This window comes from Halictus rubicundus, chromosome 13 (genome assembly GCF_050948215.1).
Source record: "Halictus rubicundus isolate RS-2024b chromosome 13, iyHalRubi1_principal, whole genome shotgun sequence".
Taxonomy (NCBI): Eukaryota; Metazoa; Arthropoda; class Insecta; order Hymenoptera; family Halictidae; genus Halictus; species Halictus rubicundus.
In genome coordinates, this window is record NC_135161.1 from 6,620,869 (window position 1) to 6,638,590 (window position 17,722).

Genomic DNA, 17,722 nt, shown 5'->3' on the forward strand with positions numbered 1-17,722 from the left:
TGGCTCGACGCAGGGCCGGAAAGGGCGAAGAGGATTCCGGTCAAGCCGAGTCCGGTAAAAAGAAGAAAAATACAGAATTATTGCTTACAGCTTGCATAATAAAGGTCATACTGGAAATGTTAAAACTTGATTTTCACGCAAGACAATATTGCGATTCTTTTATGAGTCTAGCTGAAGCTAATCTAACCCCGCAAGAAGATCCGTTTGATCGTTCGATAGCGATGACAAGCAGAATTTGTGACAGAGGGTGAGAACAGCGCGCGAGGGAGGATGTAGTCGCGCGAGATCGTGCGGCAATCGCGTCAGGGACGCGAATGCCGTGGATTGGCCGGCGGGTAGATCGATGTGCAGGAGACGGCCGCGCGTGCTCTCCGCAGGACACAGTCGTCATCGTTGTGCAGGGCAGAAGAGGGAAGAAGACCCTCGGTTAGAGAGGGATGAGCGTACGAACAGCGGGAGCGAGCGATTTGCCAGCTCTTCGAGGTCAGAAGAGATCCGAAAAGGGCAGAAGACGATCATCTGGCCCGCTATAGGGGGATGTTTACGAACAGCGGGTTGGATTATGCCAGTTATCCGGTTTCGGATGTACATTCGGCTTCTAGGACCGACGAATTCCTGTCAGTGGAAATTCGAGCGCGGCAGGGGCTCGCAGGGTATGGTTGTTGCGAGGCGAGTAGGCTCGCGCGCCATATGCTGGCAATTACACCGGCCAATCGGGGATTGAAAGCGGCGGAAAGCTTTGCCGTGCCGCGTCGCAAGTTCCAGGGCCCGCTTCGACGGTTGGTCGACTTCTGCATGCGTGCGCGAGGCCGCTCCGAGTCGAGTAGAGTCGCGTATGGTCGCTTCGAATCGCGTCGCGTCGCGTCGCTCGTCGAATCGAGTAGAGAGACGAGAGAGAGAGAGAGAGAGAGAGAGACGAGTAAAAGACGCGCGCGCGCACACACGGCCGCGCAACGGTGGTTGGGTTCAGTTGGATATCGACGTTCGCATGCACGGGGCGCGTAGCCGAGGCTCTGTTCAAGCCAGTAGGGTTCTTCGGCGCAAGAGACAGCGTAGCAGAACGTAGCAGAGCGTACGACACCGAGCGAAACGATTCGCGCGAATCTACTCTCGGTACGCGATCGAACGACAACAAATCACGGTTGGGACGAACGAACGCGACGAATCTCCAGGACGCGACGACGTGCGAGGAAATCGAGAGCGCAGAAAAAATAGCCGTTCGTCGTAGAGGAGGGAGGCTACGGGAGCCGAGGCTACATGGCTCCGAGGCTCGATCGGTCCCTTCGCCGTCCACGCGCCTCCTGTCCACGTTTCAACGATCAGCGGACCCTCGGATCGAAATAATTCCGTCCGATACATGTACAGCGGGGCTGTCGGTCGCGGAACGAGCGCGCTCATAGTCGGCCACCAACGTGACAGAGAAACGACACACGAGACGAGAACGATGCCGTTCCGATAAGTCTCTGCTGCTGCTGATCATCTCCGGATCTATTCGCCGTTTTCGAAACACGTCACGCCACGAGGCTTATGTCCGACGAGTCCCGGAGGACCGTCAGCATCTACGTAAGACGCAAGAGGAGGAAAGAGAAAGAGCGAGAGAGAGAGAGAGGGAGAAAGAGAGTGTCGAACAGCGTCGCGGCGAGTCGACAGAGGGTTGAACGGAGTCAGCGAAGGGATGCTCCATGAACGACGCTCCTGCCGCGCGTCGACGTGAAACGTGAGCTTCCTGCGAGTCGCCCAGTGATCCTAATACTCTGTGCATCGTGGTGGCCTCCTCGACGATTAGTTCCACGGGGAACCGACTAATGCTCGCGCGGACGCTCCCCTCGCACCCATCTTCCTGCGATCGGTCCCCTGCACCCTTGTCTCCCTTCGGAGACGTCTCGCGCCACCCTCGCGTCCCCCTCGCCCCGTTAACGAACCACGCGGCGAGGAACAATCGATACCGATCGATCCTCTGCTAAATTAGATCGATCTCTCTGTGCTAACCCCGGGAACGACCTTCGTGAACGCGTACAACCGCGTCTACGTCGTCTACGTCGTCGTCCGGCCTTTCCGTTTGTTCGGCCCGCGCGATTTTTACCGTTGGAACGCGCGATCGATCGGGACTCGGCAGGCGAGAACAATAAGAACATTCGGCAACGCGAGCGTGAGCAGGGTGGCAGAATAGGCCGGCGATCCGTTCGTCGGGTTGCGGGCTTGCGACAAGCGCGTCGTCACCCGTTACCGTTCGCTCGGTTCGCAGAAAACGTGATCCTGAGCCCGCGTGGGTGACGCGAATCGACGCGTACACGGGACACGCACGCATACAGAGACGGGCACGTATATAACGCGTTCCTCCTCGCACCACATATGCCTTCCGCGTTACCCTAACGAATTTTCGTCTATCCGACCGCGATTACACCGCTTCCGTCGGCCCGCCTTTCGCCGAACTGCCGTCGTCGATCGACGAATAGTCGCATCCGTCTTCGTTTCTTCTTGTTGTCGCTGCTGCTACCGCTGCTGATATTTCTACCGCTGTTGTTGTTGTTGTTGTTGCTGTTGTTCTTGTCGCCGTCGTGACCGGTTCGATTCATTCCACGCGTCCGTTCGAATCCAGGATCGAGTCCAGGGGAAATCGTGCGCCCCGATAACCTGAGGAACAGGGGAGAAGGTGAATAGAGGAAAGAGAGAGAGAGAGTAGATAGAACGGAAGTTGAGAGAGGTTTCCGCGTGAACCGGGAACACCGGCGCGAAGAATGGTAGTCAAGAACGAGACCGCGAGGAATGGGCACGAGCTGGCTCCGTTGAACGAGAACCGTCAGCCAGGCCAGAACGTGACGATCGTCGTCTCCGGGACGCAAAATGCCGCCGGAAGCCAGGAGACCAAGGAGGACAACAGGGCAGCATGGAGCGGGAAGATGCAGTTCTTCCTCAGCATCATCGGCTACAGCGTGGGCCTCGGCAACATTTGGAGGTTCCCCTACCTGTGCCAACAGAACGGAGGAGGTAAACAATCCGCGACACCCTTTCGCGCCCTAACTTGCGACGATAATCCGTTTCAACTCATTGCCGGCTATAATGGGCGCGCATAGTTGGAGCGAATGCTCGGCCGCTTCGAAAAAATTCGTAACACGAGACGAGCTCTTACGGTGCGTTTAGACCAACCGAACGAATGCTCGCTCGACCCCCACTCCGTTTACGCTCTTAAAGTATTCGCCGAACGTTCGGAATATACTCGAAGAATGCTTACACGAGTTTATAAATATAAAATATGCTACGTTCGCCGAACGTCACGGTATTTCGACATACCGCGAATACAGCGATTTATTATAATTATGTTGTATTAACAGTTTCACACGTGATCGTTATTTGACACTGAATGTACCGAGATATAAAAGTAACCAGGTACATGTTGCCTTATGAAAATGACAAGATTTCATTTATTTAGACTTTGCGCTAGATATCGTTGCTCATGAAAGCATCTTCACAATTTCAAAAATTGGCAAATAAAAAATGTAGAACCGGTCATTTGACCGGCGGTGGTACGTTTGGTGTTAAACTAGAATTTTTTGAAGTGGCGGGCGAAGGAGCATTCGTTCGTTTGATCTAACCGCACCATTATACTTCTAGTGCTAACACATTCGCGACCGGTGTTTATTCTAGCAGTCGCCGCAGTCATGGTTGAAATAATTTGTTTAATGCAACGTGCTCTTTTGTGAAGTATTTTGTACTTTATGTTGCAAGTATTGAAATATGTCTTGCGGACGCGCTTTTATTTCATCGGGCGTGTTTCGTAAAAGCAATTATGCCATATAATATAATTAACACTTTGACTGCCAAACTAGAAACCTCAAAGATTCCATAAAATCAACGTAAGTTATTTAATGAAATAAAAATTGAAAAAAATTAAATGTATGATATTGAGTAGTCGTCCAACTGTCTTGCATTTTATAGATCCTAATTAAATTTTGTACAATGAATATATTAACGTAAAAATTCATTTTAAAACATGGACAAATATTTCCGTCACCCACATATGGGTGACATGGCGGTCAACGTGTTAAAAGGCAATACCGATTAGCCAGCTTTTTAATGCTCTGTTAGTCTAACGCTAATAATCGCTTACACAGGTTTCGTGGCGATTTTGATTATGCGTACGTCGCTCGTAATAGGTTTACGCAGCGCTAAAAGTGTTTTACATTACTTTATAAAAATAACAAGGCTGTGTCTATCCAAATTTTCAGCCATTCCTGCTACAATATATACCCAAATAGTTGAATAATTCCTCTTGGATGCGTCTTTACAATAATAGTAAATTAAATATATTAGAACCGTCATTAAACCTATTGTTAATAGAACTCGAAGAATTTCGAGAATCGGCGAATTTTTTTAAAGCGAAGAAAGGCGCCATTAAAGTCGATAACGATCCCCTGCGATAACTTTTAACACTCCGATGGCGGAGTCCGGGCCTGCGTTGACCCAGGGTATCAAAATCGACATTTAATTATACTGAATTTCCGGCGAGCTACCTGAACGAACAGATTAACTACGCGCCTTTGAAAAATTGACGAATAAAGCAGCGAATTAGTTATAAAAATGGTCCGCCGTTCGAGGGTCAAGCTGTGCCCGATGTCGTTGCTATGTCGCGATGAACTGGAGCTGGCCGTAGGAGTGCGGGGGATTAAAAGAATACTCCGATCGGCTGATAGAAGCCTTAGTGGGTTCGGGAAGATCCGGTGGTCGTCCGCCGGGATGATCTCTTGGCCAGTGGCGCTTATTACAGCCGTGGTTCTGCGAAAGTAGGAGCCAGAGGTTAATTAGGTGGTTTCAATGTCGCCCAAAATGAAACAGCGATCGTCGCCGGCGACCGAGTAAAATGTTGGACGCTATTTTCGTCGGCCGTGAGCGCCGCTTAAAAATATATGTCTTCGCGCAACATCTCGGAAATTCCATGGCAGCCGAGTCATCTCCTCCGGCTAAAAGGGGATACTTCCGGTTGTTCGAGCTGGTCCCCTCCCCCCCCCTCGTTTCCCGCCCCTTCGTCCGTCCGGCGGAAATCCAAGGAAACCTGGGCAAACGGTAAAATCCTATAAAATTCGGCCTTGAACCCCGCGGCGGCTGCCATCTTCGCCGCGACCTATACCACACGACGATCGCGGTAACTCGATTACATTCCGACGGGAACGTCGCGAGCGGGGATCGTGTTATACTGGCAAGGTAAAACACGAGTGATCCGCTTGCATTCGATACGAGCGACTATAGCCGGCGAGATAGCCAGTCGACGCGTTCGTTTCGCTCCGGATAGAACTATAGCTTTCATAGCCTATAGAGTTCATAGAAAAGACTGCTGACCCCCCGCCCCATAGTCCACGGCGCCATACCATTATCTGCTAAACCGGAATCGAATTCCGGCTCCCTGTTATCAGTAGACTGGGGATCTTTATGCAAAATAAACATTGTCGATTACAAGAAATATAAATCAAGTGGAATGTTGGTTCTTCACTTGCTGATTATAATAGATGAGAAATCGACGTTTGAGATTTTTAAAATTTTCCTACAATCTCCAATTTTATCTACTCAATTTTATCATAAATGTACGAAGACCCGGAGTCTGGTTATCGGTTATCGATAGATTGCAGATTTTATGCATTTATGATAAAACTGAGTAGATGCAATTCAAAACAGTAGACAGATTTAACAAATTTAAGAACATCAATGTACTAGTTCCAGCTTGTGAGCATCATTAAAGAATGAAACAAATTTTTATGCGACCCTTGTTTGCTGTGGTTGATGCAAACAATGTTTACTTTGCATACAGATCCGCGGTCTGGTCATCAGTTATCGATAGACTGCAGATTTTATGCATTTATGATAGAAATGAGTAGATGCAATTCAAAACAGTAGACAGATTTAACAAATTTAAGAACATCAATGTATTAGTTCCAGCTTATGAGCATCATTAATCCATTTGCATCATTAGCGTACATATACGCTCAATTTTCCTGGTCACTATCACCGGAGCGTATATACAGGGTGAGTCACCAAACGTTAGCACCTCAAATATCTTTGTTGTTTCTAAAGATACGTAAAATATGGTAAGGACAAAGTTAAATGGTACAATGGGGCTGAAACGATGCAAAAAAAAATTTTGTTTTTATGTCATTTTTTTGGAGATATCAAGGTCACCTTGACTTTTTAAAATGGAACCACCCTTTTTTAAACACCTACAATGATAGTCCCTTTCATTAGGAATTCAATGACTATAATTAGTCCAAGGTCATTCAAGGTCAAGGACAGAAAAAACTTATAAAATATAATATGGAAGCAGAATACGTTTATCACGGTTGAGACTTGTAGGAAATAGTAAACATACTATGGTCGTAGTTAAAGTAAACATACTAAGGTCCTTCAATATTATTCAGCATTCTTATTTACTATCAGTATGTTTCCAAACGCGATTCCGCTATGTTATATTCGATGACTGAAAAGTGTGATATGATCACGATTTACTGTGAATGTAGAAAAAATGCTACTTTATGAAGAAAAGTACCCCGATCGAAACACTCCTTCTAGACATACTTTCACTAATACGTACCGGTTGTTTCGAAGTACTGGAAGTGTACATGCTAGACAGTACAAACGGAAGAATCCCACGACTAACGAAGACAATGAAATTAATATTTTAGCAGCTATAGCTGTCAATCCTCACGTGAGTACGAGAAAAATTGCCCGGGAAGCAGGCATAAGTTAAAGTAGCGTAATCGTAATACGAATTCTGGCCCGACATCATCCGTTCCACATATCGCTCCATCAAGAATTGCACGGGAATGATTTTCAAAATAGAATTAACTTTTGTCAATGGGGATTGCTTCAAAATCATTCATTTTTTTCTAATGTCTTGTTTACGGACGAAGCAACATTTACTAATCATGGCTCAATTAATCTACGGAACGCCCATTATTGGTCTGTGGATAATCCGCACTGGCTGCGAGAAATTGATCATCAAAGACAATGGAGCGTAAACATGTGGTTTGGTATTTTGAACGACAAAGTAATTGGACCATATTTCGTTAACGGAATGATGACGGGACAGAAATACGCTCAATTTTTGCAAGAAGATCTGCCAATTTTGTTAGAAGATGTCCCTTTACAAAATCGCTACGATATGTGGTACCAACATGACGGTTGTCCTCCTCATTATGCACGAGTAGCAAGAGAAACGTTGGATTCTCGATATCCTAACCGATGGATGGGACGAGGCGGAACAGTTTCATGGCCAGCACGTTCGCCTGATTTAAATCCACTGGATTTCTTTTTATGGGCTCTGCTAAAAGAGACCGTGTACACGGATGCTCCAACAACAGTTGAAGATATGCGTCAGCGTATCATCACAGCATGTACGAATATCACGTCGGATACACTTATCAGAGTTCGACATTCCTTCAGAGCTCGTTTACAACAATGTATCGACGCAGACGGCCATCATTTCGAACATTTATAAAATACAGGTATTCTGCTTCCATATTTTAGTTTTATACGTTTTTTCTGTCCTTGACCTTGAATGACCTTGGACTAATTATAGTCATTGAATTCCTAATGAAAGGGACTATCATTGTAGGTGTTTAAAAAAGGGTGGTTCCATTTTAAAAAGTCAAGGTGACCTTGATATCTCCAAAAAAATGACATAAAAACAAAATTTTTTTTTGCATCGGGTCAGCCCCATTGTACCATTTAACTTTGTCCTTACCATATTTTACGTATCTTTAGAAACAACAAAGATATTTGAGGTGCTAACGTTTGGTGACTCACCCTGTATACGCTCAATTGATTTTTTCCCATAATGCTGAAATATGAAGTTCTTTTACGTGTAGTCACTTTTGTACTTAACACTAGAACGACCGAGCAATAAATGCGACTGACGTATATTGCTTTGTAACAGTGACAAGACTGTACCCATTCAGACTTCATACAACTTTTATTGTAATATGTGCTTCAATGAAGAGGTTCATTAAAGAATTTCCGATGAAAACATTTTTACAATTTCAGTAATTGTAAAAGAAAAAATTAGGAACCAGTCATTTTGACTGCTCCGGTCGTTCTAGTGTTAAATAAAAAAAAAAGTTCGGTGACAAAGGCCTTCTTTTCATATTTCCTTATGATGCAAATGGTTTAAAGAACGAGACAAATTTTTATAAGACCCTCGTTTGTTGCAGTTGATGCAAACAATGTCTATTTTGCATACAGCTCCGCAGTCTAGTTATCAGTGTTTAATTATTGGATCAAATTGGACCAAGCGCGGGTTTTTACAAGTCTTCTGGAAGCTAGACGAGGTGTAAGGGACTAACAAAGGTTGCTGATAATGGCCAGATAAAATAACAGGACCTGCTTCTTTGTGTCAAATCATGGACAGAGAAGTTCTGACGGTTGTAGGCGTAGATCGCAGTGCAGGGGGTGGGACACGCTTTTGCTAAATGCTGGAAGATCCACTGCGCCCCCGGAGTCCTCGTAGTCTCTTCATCCGAAGATCCCCTATCACTCCCACGCGCGCAAGTGGGGGTTGGCATGACTGAATGGTGGAAACAACGAGGACACCGTGTAGAGCGCGGCTAGCTGCTCTTGGGGTGGGTGGTGGATCAAGAAAGAGAGAGAGAGAGAGAGAGAGAGAGAGAGAGAGAGGAGGGTGGCGAATCCCGGTGCGAATGAAATCGCGACCGTCATACGTTACGTCATAGACCAGCCGTGAGGTTTACGCGACCGCTAAATCCGAGCACGCCCCCGCGAATTTTCGCCGCGGAAGTTTCCACCGTTCTCTCTTTCTACAAAGAGAGAGAGAGAGAGAGAGAGAGAGAGAGAGAGAGAGAAAGAGAGAGATGGGCGCCCACTGCGCAGAACCCGCGACTCAATTCGTTTCTGGCCGGCTGATCACGTCAGTGATTCGCTGAAATGACCCCCTATCGATACTAGAGCTGACCGGGTACCCGCGTTTCATCTTCCTCTTCGTCCCCCTCTCCTAACTCAAGAAACATATTCGCGTATTCTTTTTTTAAAGACGCTTTAGAACAGGTACAGTGATTCCTCTATATACAGGGTGGCCCACATAACTCTGAACAGCTCAATATCTCGAAAACTATGCCATCGATTTTAAAGTTCTTAGTCTTAAATTGCATGGAACTGAAGGGCCTTTCTGACTACATAAACGTGAAGTGGCCTCCCTTCCCCTTTAACGGGGGAGGGGAGGTACCTTTGTAATTTTAAATGGAACCCCCTATAAAATGTTACATATTTAGATTCTACCGGAAAAAACAAGTCAATTTTGTCTGAAACATTTTTTTGTCAGATACTTCCATGATGAGGTATAACAGTTTGAAGTTTCGAGTTGTAGGTACTTGAAGCGCTCGGAAATAGCGTTATGGAATTATACGCGCTTGAGTCCTTTGCTTATTCCTGAAGAAACACAAACAATAATATTTACAATTCTTGAGTTTGACTCACTTATCTATGAAAACGTTTTCTGTTTAGAGCTGTTATTCAAGCAGTAACATTGTGATTATGGCTACTTTTGACACAGAAGTGAATATGTTATTAACGTTAGGTGAATGCCAAAAAAATTATCGGCGTGCAGCAGTGATGTTTTTTGAACGTTATGGGATCAAAAAATGTCATGCAACATTTCATAATTTAGAAAAGCGGCTTCGCGAGCACGGTGAATTGTGTAAAAAAACTCACAATAAACCTAAAGCTGTCACCAATGAAAATAATAGTGCCAGTATTCTTGCTGCAATTACATTAAATCCTCATATTAGTCAACGTACACTTGCACAAACATCACATATTAGTCGTTCATCAATTCAACGAATTTTGAAACGGCAAAAGTATCATCCATATCACATGGTTTTATCACAAGAGCTTTCGATAGCAGATTACGATCACCGCGTAAGATTTTGTGAGCGGCTGCAGGGTGTTGTGGAAAATGACTTTTTGTGCAAAATACTTTTTTCCGATGAGGCCACTTTTATGAATTCAGGGCATGTAAATAGACATAATCTGCATTATTGGGCCGTGGAAAACCCAAATTGGATGCGATGTGTTCCCTTTCAACATCGATGGTCTTTAAATGTTTGGTGTGGCCTAATAGGAGATTTTGTGATTGGACCTTATTTTTTTCAAGAAACTGTAACATCTGCAAGTTATTGTGATTTCTTAAAAAATCATTTGCCTGCGCTTTTGGAAGATGTGCCACTGCACGTTAGAAGAGAAATGTGGTTCCAACAAGACAGCGCTCCCCCACATTTTGCAATCATCACCAGGCAAATTTTGAACGAAAAATTTGGGAACAAATGGATAGGTCGTGGGGGACCTCGTCAATGGCCTCCTCGATCCCCCGATCTAACAAGATTAGATTTTTTCTTATGGGGATATGTAAAGGACAAAGTTATGTTTGAACCACCGACGACAAAAGAGGATATGAAACAAAGAATACGTGACGCTTGCGCTTCAGTGACTCCCGAAATGTTAAAAAATGTTAGAACAACTTTGATGTTTCGAGTAAATAAATGTTTACAAGCCCGTGGTGGACATTTTGAACATTAAATTTAAAGTACATTTTATTTCTTCACGAATAAGCAAAGGACTCAAGCGCGTATAATTCCATAACGCTATTTCCGAGCGCTTCAAGTACCTACAACTCGAAACTTCAAACTGTTATACCTCATCATGGAAGTATCTGACAAAAAAATGTTTCAGACAAAATTGACTTGTTTTTTCCGGTAGAATCTAAATATGTAACATTTTATAGGGGGTTCCATTTAAAATTACAAAGGTACCTCCCCTCCCCCGTTAAAGGGGAAGGGAGGCCACTTCACGTTTATGTAGTCAGAAAGGCCCTTCAGTTCCATGCAATTTAAGACTAAGAACTTTAAAATCGATGGCATAGTTTTCGAGATATTGAGCTGTTCAGAGTTATGTGGGCCACCCTGTATGTCGCCAAGGCCTGAATGACAAACGTCGCGGAATTATTCCCACTACCGCGGGGTATACCCCTAAGAGAGGTCTCGGACGCAGAGGAGTGTGAACGTAACACGGCTATGTCTCCTGGACGATATACGACGCTGGCAAGAGCCGTGTTGTTGACATATATCGAGAATTCACTGTACCCCGTTACGAAAACGCTTTCTCTGCTCGGGACGCGTTATCATCGGTCCGTATCACGCGCTGAGCCATTGCTTCTCCGGCATTACCCGCTCTACAATTGAAGATACATGGTCAGTGTCGGACGCGAGCTATGCGCTTGACCTCACGGCAATCAAACGCAGCGATCGCGCAACGGTCCACGCAATTGGGCCGCGAGATAATGCCTCGACGAAATGGCCACAGGTGACCGAGCCTCGGCCATCCACGGTTCTACAGAGACTCGGTTCCATCCGAGATTCGCGGCTTTCACCCCGGTGGTGGGCTGCGTGCTTGCGACACGTTGGGAAACAGTTCCAAAAGGTCACGGTTTCGAGCGTCCTCGCGTTGTCTGTAGATGGAGGAACGTTGCCCGATTACCAGATACGACACCAGTTTTCTGCTACACTTGGTGTTAACACTAGATTGCCGGATGATAAAGAAGGTATCAGTTAGTGATTCCCTCTGACTGATTGGTGGTATTGTATGATAACGAGGGTGATCAGTAGACTGCGAATATTTATGCAAAGTAAAAACCTGAATTGAAACAAACTAGGGTAAAATAAATATTTAATTTCCTGCTTAATGTGTTTTATAGGTCGGAAATAATATAATAGTATATCAAAATACTTCAAATGCTTTTGCTGTATTAAATTGGGCCCACCCATTTTTATCATAAATGCATAAAATCCGCAGTGATCTATCTTCATAATTCTATTAAAAACTAAAATATGTTTTAAAAAGAATGATTTAAGTTATATATATATAGCAATAAAATCGTAAGTGAGTCAAATTGGCTCGCTCCGGCAATCTAGTGTTAATTAAGCGCATAATCGGGTAGCATTAACCCCCCGAGGACGACGGCCGATCGTACATTTAGACTCTCCGACATTTCCCATAACTATGTTCAAATAGACTGCGGGTTCTTATGCAAAATAAACATTTTTCTCCTGAATTGCAACAAACTGAGATAGAAATCTTCGTTTCATAGATTGAAAAAAGTATAGAATTAATGTTTGTACCATTTTACACCTATTAATTTCTGTCATAAATCCGCAGTCTAGTGATACAGTACAAAAGTGTCTAATTATAACTTCTAACTATTCGTGAGAGAGGGGAGAAAAGAAAACAGACAATACGGAAACGCTCGTTACAGAGGCTGATCGTTTAAGATCAAGATTAGACGGCGGGTCTTCGCAGAAGATGAAGGGTGGTTCGCATATCGATCGCTGGAAGCAGGAGGCGAACAGAAATGTTTCTCGAGGAGCGTTAGGCCGCGGGTAGCAAAAATTCGGGCGGAAAAGTAGGAATCTATTCCGGTCCCGCTCGATATCGCGGGCACCGTGTTCGGCGTTTGCCTCCTTGTTCGCGTCTCCGCGGGGATATCTCGGGTTCCCGGTTCGCGAATCAATAGCCGTGCCCCGCGTCGAAATCAATCAGCCGGGGTCTCCTCAACTTTCAATGGAATTTTCCCCTGTGCCACGCGACATGGCACGACGCGGACGCGGACGTCGAGGCCGACACGTTCAGAACCGACGCCGACGTCCGACGCGCGCATCGATCGATTTTTACCATTCTGTCGCGGCGGAGGAACAGGGAGAACATACACGTAACCGTTTAGCATCCGTAACGCGTTGATGACGGTCTCCGCCGTTCACGAACCGTGCCTTCCCATCGATACCGCATCGCGATTATCTACTGAAAAATATCGCGCGATTCCTCACGGGAACAACAAGGGTGCGAACGATCGTAACGCCGTCTCACGATCGTGTACATTTACAAATTATCTTTATCATCGATTTCGATACGACTCCGCAATTATCTGTAGTCAAATATCACGCAGGAACATTATATTAACCCATTAAGTACCAAATCTTGATTTTTAAATCTGTGTTCTAAATGATAAGCATTTGGGGCGATTTGTGCCAAAAGTTGTATTAATTATTGTTATGACCAATTGAGAAAATATACCCGTTCAGAGATAGTGGCATTGCACTCCTTAGTGCATTCCATGTGCCTGATCCCAAATTGAGATTATGGTGCGTAATGGGTTAATGGGAAAGTATTCAAACCGAGTTACATTCACAGATTTTGTCTTCCCATCAATTCTGACGCGACTTTGCGATTATCTACAGTCAAATATCACGCTAGAAACATTATTTTAACGCATTAAACACCAAATTTTTATTTCTAAATGTTTCCTCTAAATGATTAGTATTTAGGGAGATTTATGCCAATAGTTAAATTGTATTGTATTGCACTCCTTAGTGTAATCCATGTGCATGATCCCAAATTGAGATTATGGTGCGTAATGGGTTAATGGGAAAGTATTCAAACCGAGTTACATTCACAGATTTTGTCTTCCCATCAATTCTGACGCGACTTTGCGATTATCTACAGTCAAATATCACGCTAGAAACATTATTTTAACGCATTAAACACCAAATTTTTATTTCTAAATGTTTCCTCTAAATGATTAGTATTTAGGGAGATTTATGCCAATAGTTAAATTGTATTGTATTGCACTCCTTAGTGTAATCCATGTGCATGATCCCAAATTGAGATTATGGTGCGTAATGGGTTAATGGGAAAGTATTCAAAACGAGTTACATTCACAGATTTTGTCTTCCCATAAATTCTGACACGACTTTGCGATTATCTACAGTGAAATATCACGCTAGGAACATTATCTTAACCCATTAAGCACCAAATTTTAGGGCGATTTATGCCAAAAGCTAATTATTGTTATGACCAATTGAAAAAATATACGCATTTAGGGATGGTGGCATTTGGTGTGTATTGCACTCATTAGTGTAATCCAAATGCATGATGCGAAATTGAGATTATGGTGCGTAATGGGTTAATGGGAAAGCAGGGGTTGAACATTCGCAATGAGTTGCATTCACAAATCTTCCCATCAATTCTGGCACGACTTTGCGATTATCTGCAGACAGACATCAAGAAGATTGTCCACATAATGGGAAAGCAGGGGTTCAACTTGCATTCGTGTCTTCGCCAACAATTTTGATATTACCTATAACTTTGAAATTGAAACTTTGAAATTACCTAGAAGAACATTCCACGTCGGATAAATTGTTTGCTTAGAATTCTTGGGAAGACAGAGGTGCAGCAGTCGCGTCGAAATTATGAAGCGGAACGGCCGGGGGAATTTCCATCGGATTAATTTAGGTTGGGCGTCAGCCATGTTGCAGCCCTGCACCCTCGCCCTTGCGCGACGTTGCATAAAGACGTTGCACCGGCTATCGCTTCGGTTATCGCCGTAATGAGGACTGAAGGGTTGATAAAAACGCTCGGTGTCTGTCCGGTAATCGATCCCGGCGACGAGGAATCGCATTCATGGATGAAACATGGACTCTGTTACCCTAATTACCATAGGCAGCGTCATAGTTAGCCTCGACCTTTCCGTATCCGTAGAGGAATCTACCGCTCGACGTTCAGAAGGTCTAAATACTTTAAAGATCGAAGGGGTCCCTCTTCTGCGATCGTTTCGCGCTGTTTTCCTGATGCCTCGCGATGCTATCATTCCACGGAGTATGCACTCTGAAACATAGTAAAACACTTCAGTTATACTTCGATTAGAATGATTCAATTTGCGTTTCTAACACTTAACCCTTAGGATAGCATCGGTGACCACAATCACTCATCTTTGCACGCTCGCTGCACGCCATCGGTGGTTGTTGTTAAACTGCGGACCTTTATGCAAAATAGAAATATTATTCACCAATTGCGACAAGTAGAAACCAAATAGAAAATTCTCTTTGATAATTTTGATAAATTGAAGTATCGCTTCAGGCCTTGTAATATTCCCAAATTTTGTGATAAACACGTAAAATCCGCGGTCCAGTGATTATAGTCAGCTGTTCGAATTTCACAGTGATTCGCAACTGTGGTCGATTACGGCACAGCTATAGTTATTATTCCCATGGTTACCGAGTCGTATTTGATATCTTTATAGCCACCGATTCGTATCAAACAACCTATTCACAGGCCAAAGCGATTAACCGCCTCTCGAGGTTTCTTACATTGTGTTGCTGAGGCAGTCGATCGATTCTTAACTTTTCCCATTTAAAATAAACTCCCTTAACCAGTTGGCTGCCTTTGACGAGTATAATCGTCACGAAGAAATGGCAATATTTTGACGAGTATACTCGTCATAACAGCTGACTGGTTCATTTTTGCGACGCAATTTAGGTACACATTTTTCGCAGAGGTCGCAACACCTAACTGGTTAATATCAGGTCGTTGCATATGAAACGTCCGATTCGTAACAGTAACTCTAAACAAACATAATTTTCTCTAAATAAAACTTATTGATTACAGAGAGCATCACTGTAGTCGTCATTTTCGATTATACTATTTTATACTATATATTAGATTATACTATATACTAGATTATACTATATACTAGATTATACTATATAGTAGATTACTATATACTACATTATACTATATAGTAGATTACTATATACTAGATTATACTATATACTAGATTATATTATATAGTAGATTACTATATATTAGATTATACTAGATACTAGGTTATACTATATAGTAGATTACTATATACTAGATTATACTATATACTAGATTATACTATATACTAGATTATACTATATACTAGATTATACTATATACTAGATTATACTATATAGTAGATTACTATATACTAGATTATACCATATTATTCCTCGTTTATAAGATTATCATCTATATTTTTGAGCTTTTTCTGTCATTGACTACTAGTGCGTTTATTTACTACCACAGTTTGGCAAACCATTGCACAATATGTTGTCGTCAATATGTTTGCTTTTTCGCTGATGTAAACAGAATACAAGTCGGTCTCATTGACCGATGTCGAAATAAATTTCATTTAAAAGTAAAGTGGTATGTACAGTTAGAAACTGAAGAAAGTTCTAGAATGATTAGGTTTGTACCTTTAAATGACATACATAATATGTAAACCTGTAGATTATAATAGTGTATCTTGACTGAAACAGTTTATAAAATTTGCATTCTGAAATCGGTCATTTCATATGCAGCGAACTAATAGCTAGACTGAAGGGGGAGTCTCGTGCGACTGGTCCAAAAAATCGATTTTCTATAAATCGTATTTTTCCAAAGTGGATCGAACCTTGAAGATACTTTTCCAAACTCCATACGCATAAAAGAATGAATACAGAATTTCTTCACGCTAAACCTACCAAGCCCAAAACATACAAAAGTGCCCTGTAGAAGAGTGCCTTACAGAAGGTAGAAGATTGAGTTTACATAAACTTTGTACGATTTTCATTATAATGTGCGCTTAACACTTTGACTGTCAAACTAGAAACCTAAAAAATTCCATGAAATCAAAGCAAGTTATTTAATGAAATAAAAATTGAAAAAAATTAAATGTATGATATTGAGTAGTCCTCCAGCTTTCTTGTATTTTACAGATCCTAATTAAATTCGGTACAGTGAATGTATTAACGTAAAAATTCACTTTAAAACCAGGACAAATAATTCCGTCACCCACATGTGGGTGACGTGGCAGTTAACGTGTTAAATAAAGAAGTCAATTCAATAATTCCCTATGGAAACGTTTCTATACTTTCAATAATTGTGAAACAGAAAACCGGGCATTTTGACCGTGGTAGGTTTAGCGTTACATAATAAAATGTCTAAAACTAATTAGCCTAGTTTGGAGTAAATTGCGTGCGTCGTAGGCATCCGGTAGAGAAAGTGTCAACGCCGAATGACAGAGCTTGGCGTACACTATCTCATCAATATCCTCTGTCTTTTACTTTCTGTAGTTAATCGATGTGGCAAAATTAGGGCCAAGAAAAAGACACGTATCCAGCATATCGAAAGGGTTGGAAAGGACGGTTCGGGTATGAATCGGGATGTGCAAGGGTCGGTTGGCAAGGTATCAGGGAGTCGTTCGGTCGCGGGATCGAGGCCTTGATGGAACGGCTGGGCGAAGCAGTTTCCTCGGTTTCGCCAGAGCAGAAAACAAGGCTCTCTCGGTGCACGTCGTGGCACGCGTCGCGTCGCGTCGTTTAGGAAAATTGCGACACGGCGTGCGTCGCGGTTGATCGATATCAGGGACGATGCTTGCGAAACGACGCTCGCTTCCTCGACGGGAGGAGGAAGAAGGAAAGACGAACGTGGACCGAGCAAGATCGGAAGGGTACGTACGGTACGGTACGGTACGGTACGTACCGTACGTAGAGCAGGCACCGCACGGCACGGCACGAGATATACGAGATACGAGGGTATGTCCGTGTACGTGCACGCGTCACACGATCAATACCGAACCAGACACTCGGGCTGCGGCGGTCGCGAACTAGATTGCCACGAAAAAACGGGGCGGGGGGGGAGAGAAACATTCTCTCTTAAACAGAGACACGGCGAGAACGAGAGCAAGACAGTCCGAGAGAGAGAGAGATTCAAAAAGTTTCAGGGAGAAAAAGAGATAGAACACCCCTGGGGACGGGGGGATCAAAAGGGAACGGTAGCCCGCGTATTCATTCGATAATAAGGGGTCCGAGGAACAAGAGAGGAGCTTTCCGGA

General features: G+C 43.7%; 1 protein-coding gene across 3 annotated transcripts in view; it reads left to right on the top strand.

The window, feature by feature from the left end:
* The first annotated feature begins 952 nt into the window (after positions 1–952).
* Positions 953–17,722, top strand: part of LOC143360470 (sodium- and chloride-dependent transporter XTRP3) — a 32,781-nt gene continuing 16,011 nt past the window's right edge. For all 3 annotated transcript variants that reach the window (XR_013083284.1, XM_076799366.1, XM_076799367.1), the window contains exon 1: positions 953–2,988. Coding sequence is in view for 2 of the 3 variants with exons in the window: in XM_076799366.1 (XP_076655481.1) it covers positions 2,739–2,988 (250 nt within the window). In the remaining variant the exon portion in view is untranslated. The remainder of the gene's footprint in view (positions 2,989–17,722) is intronic.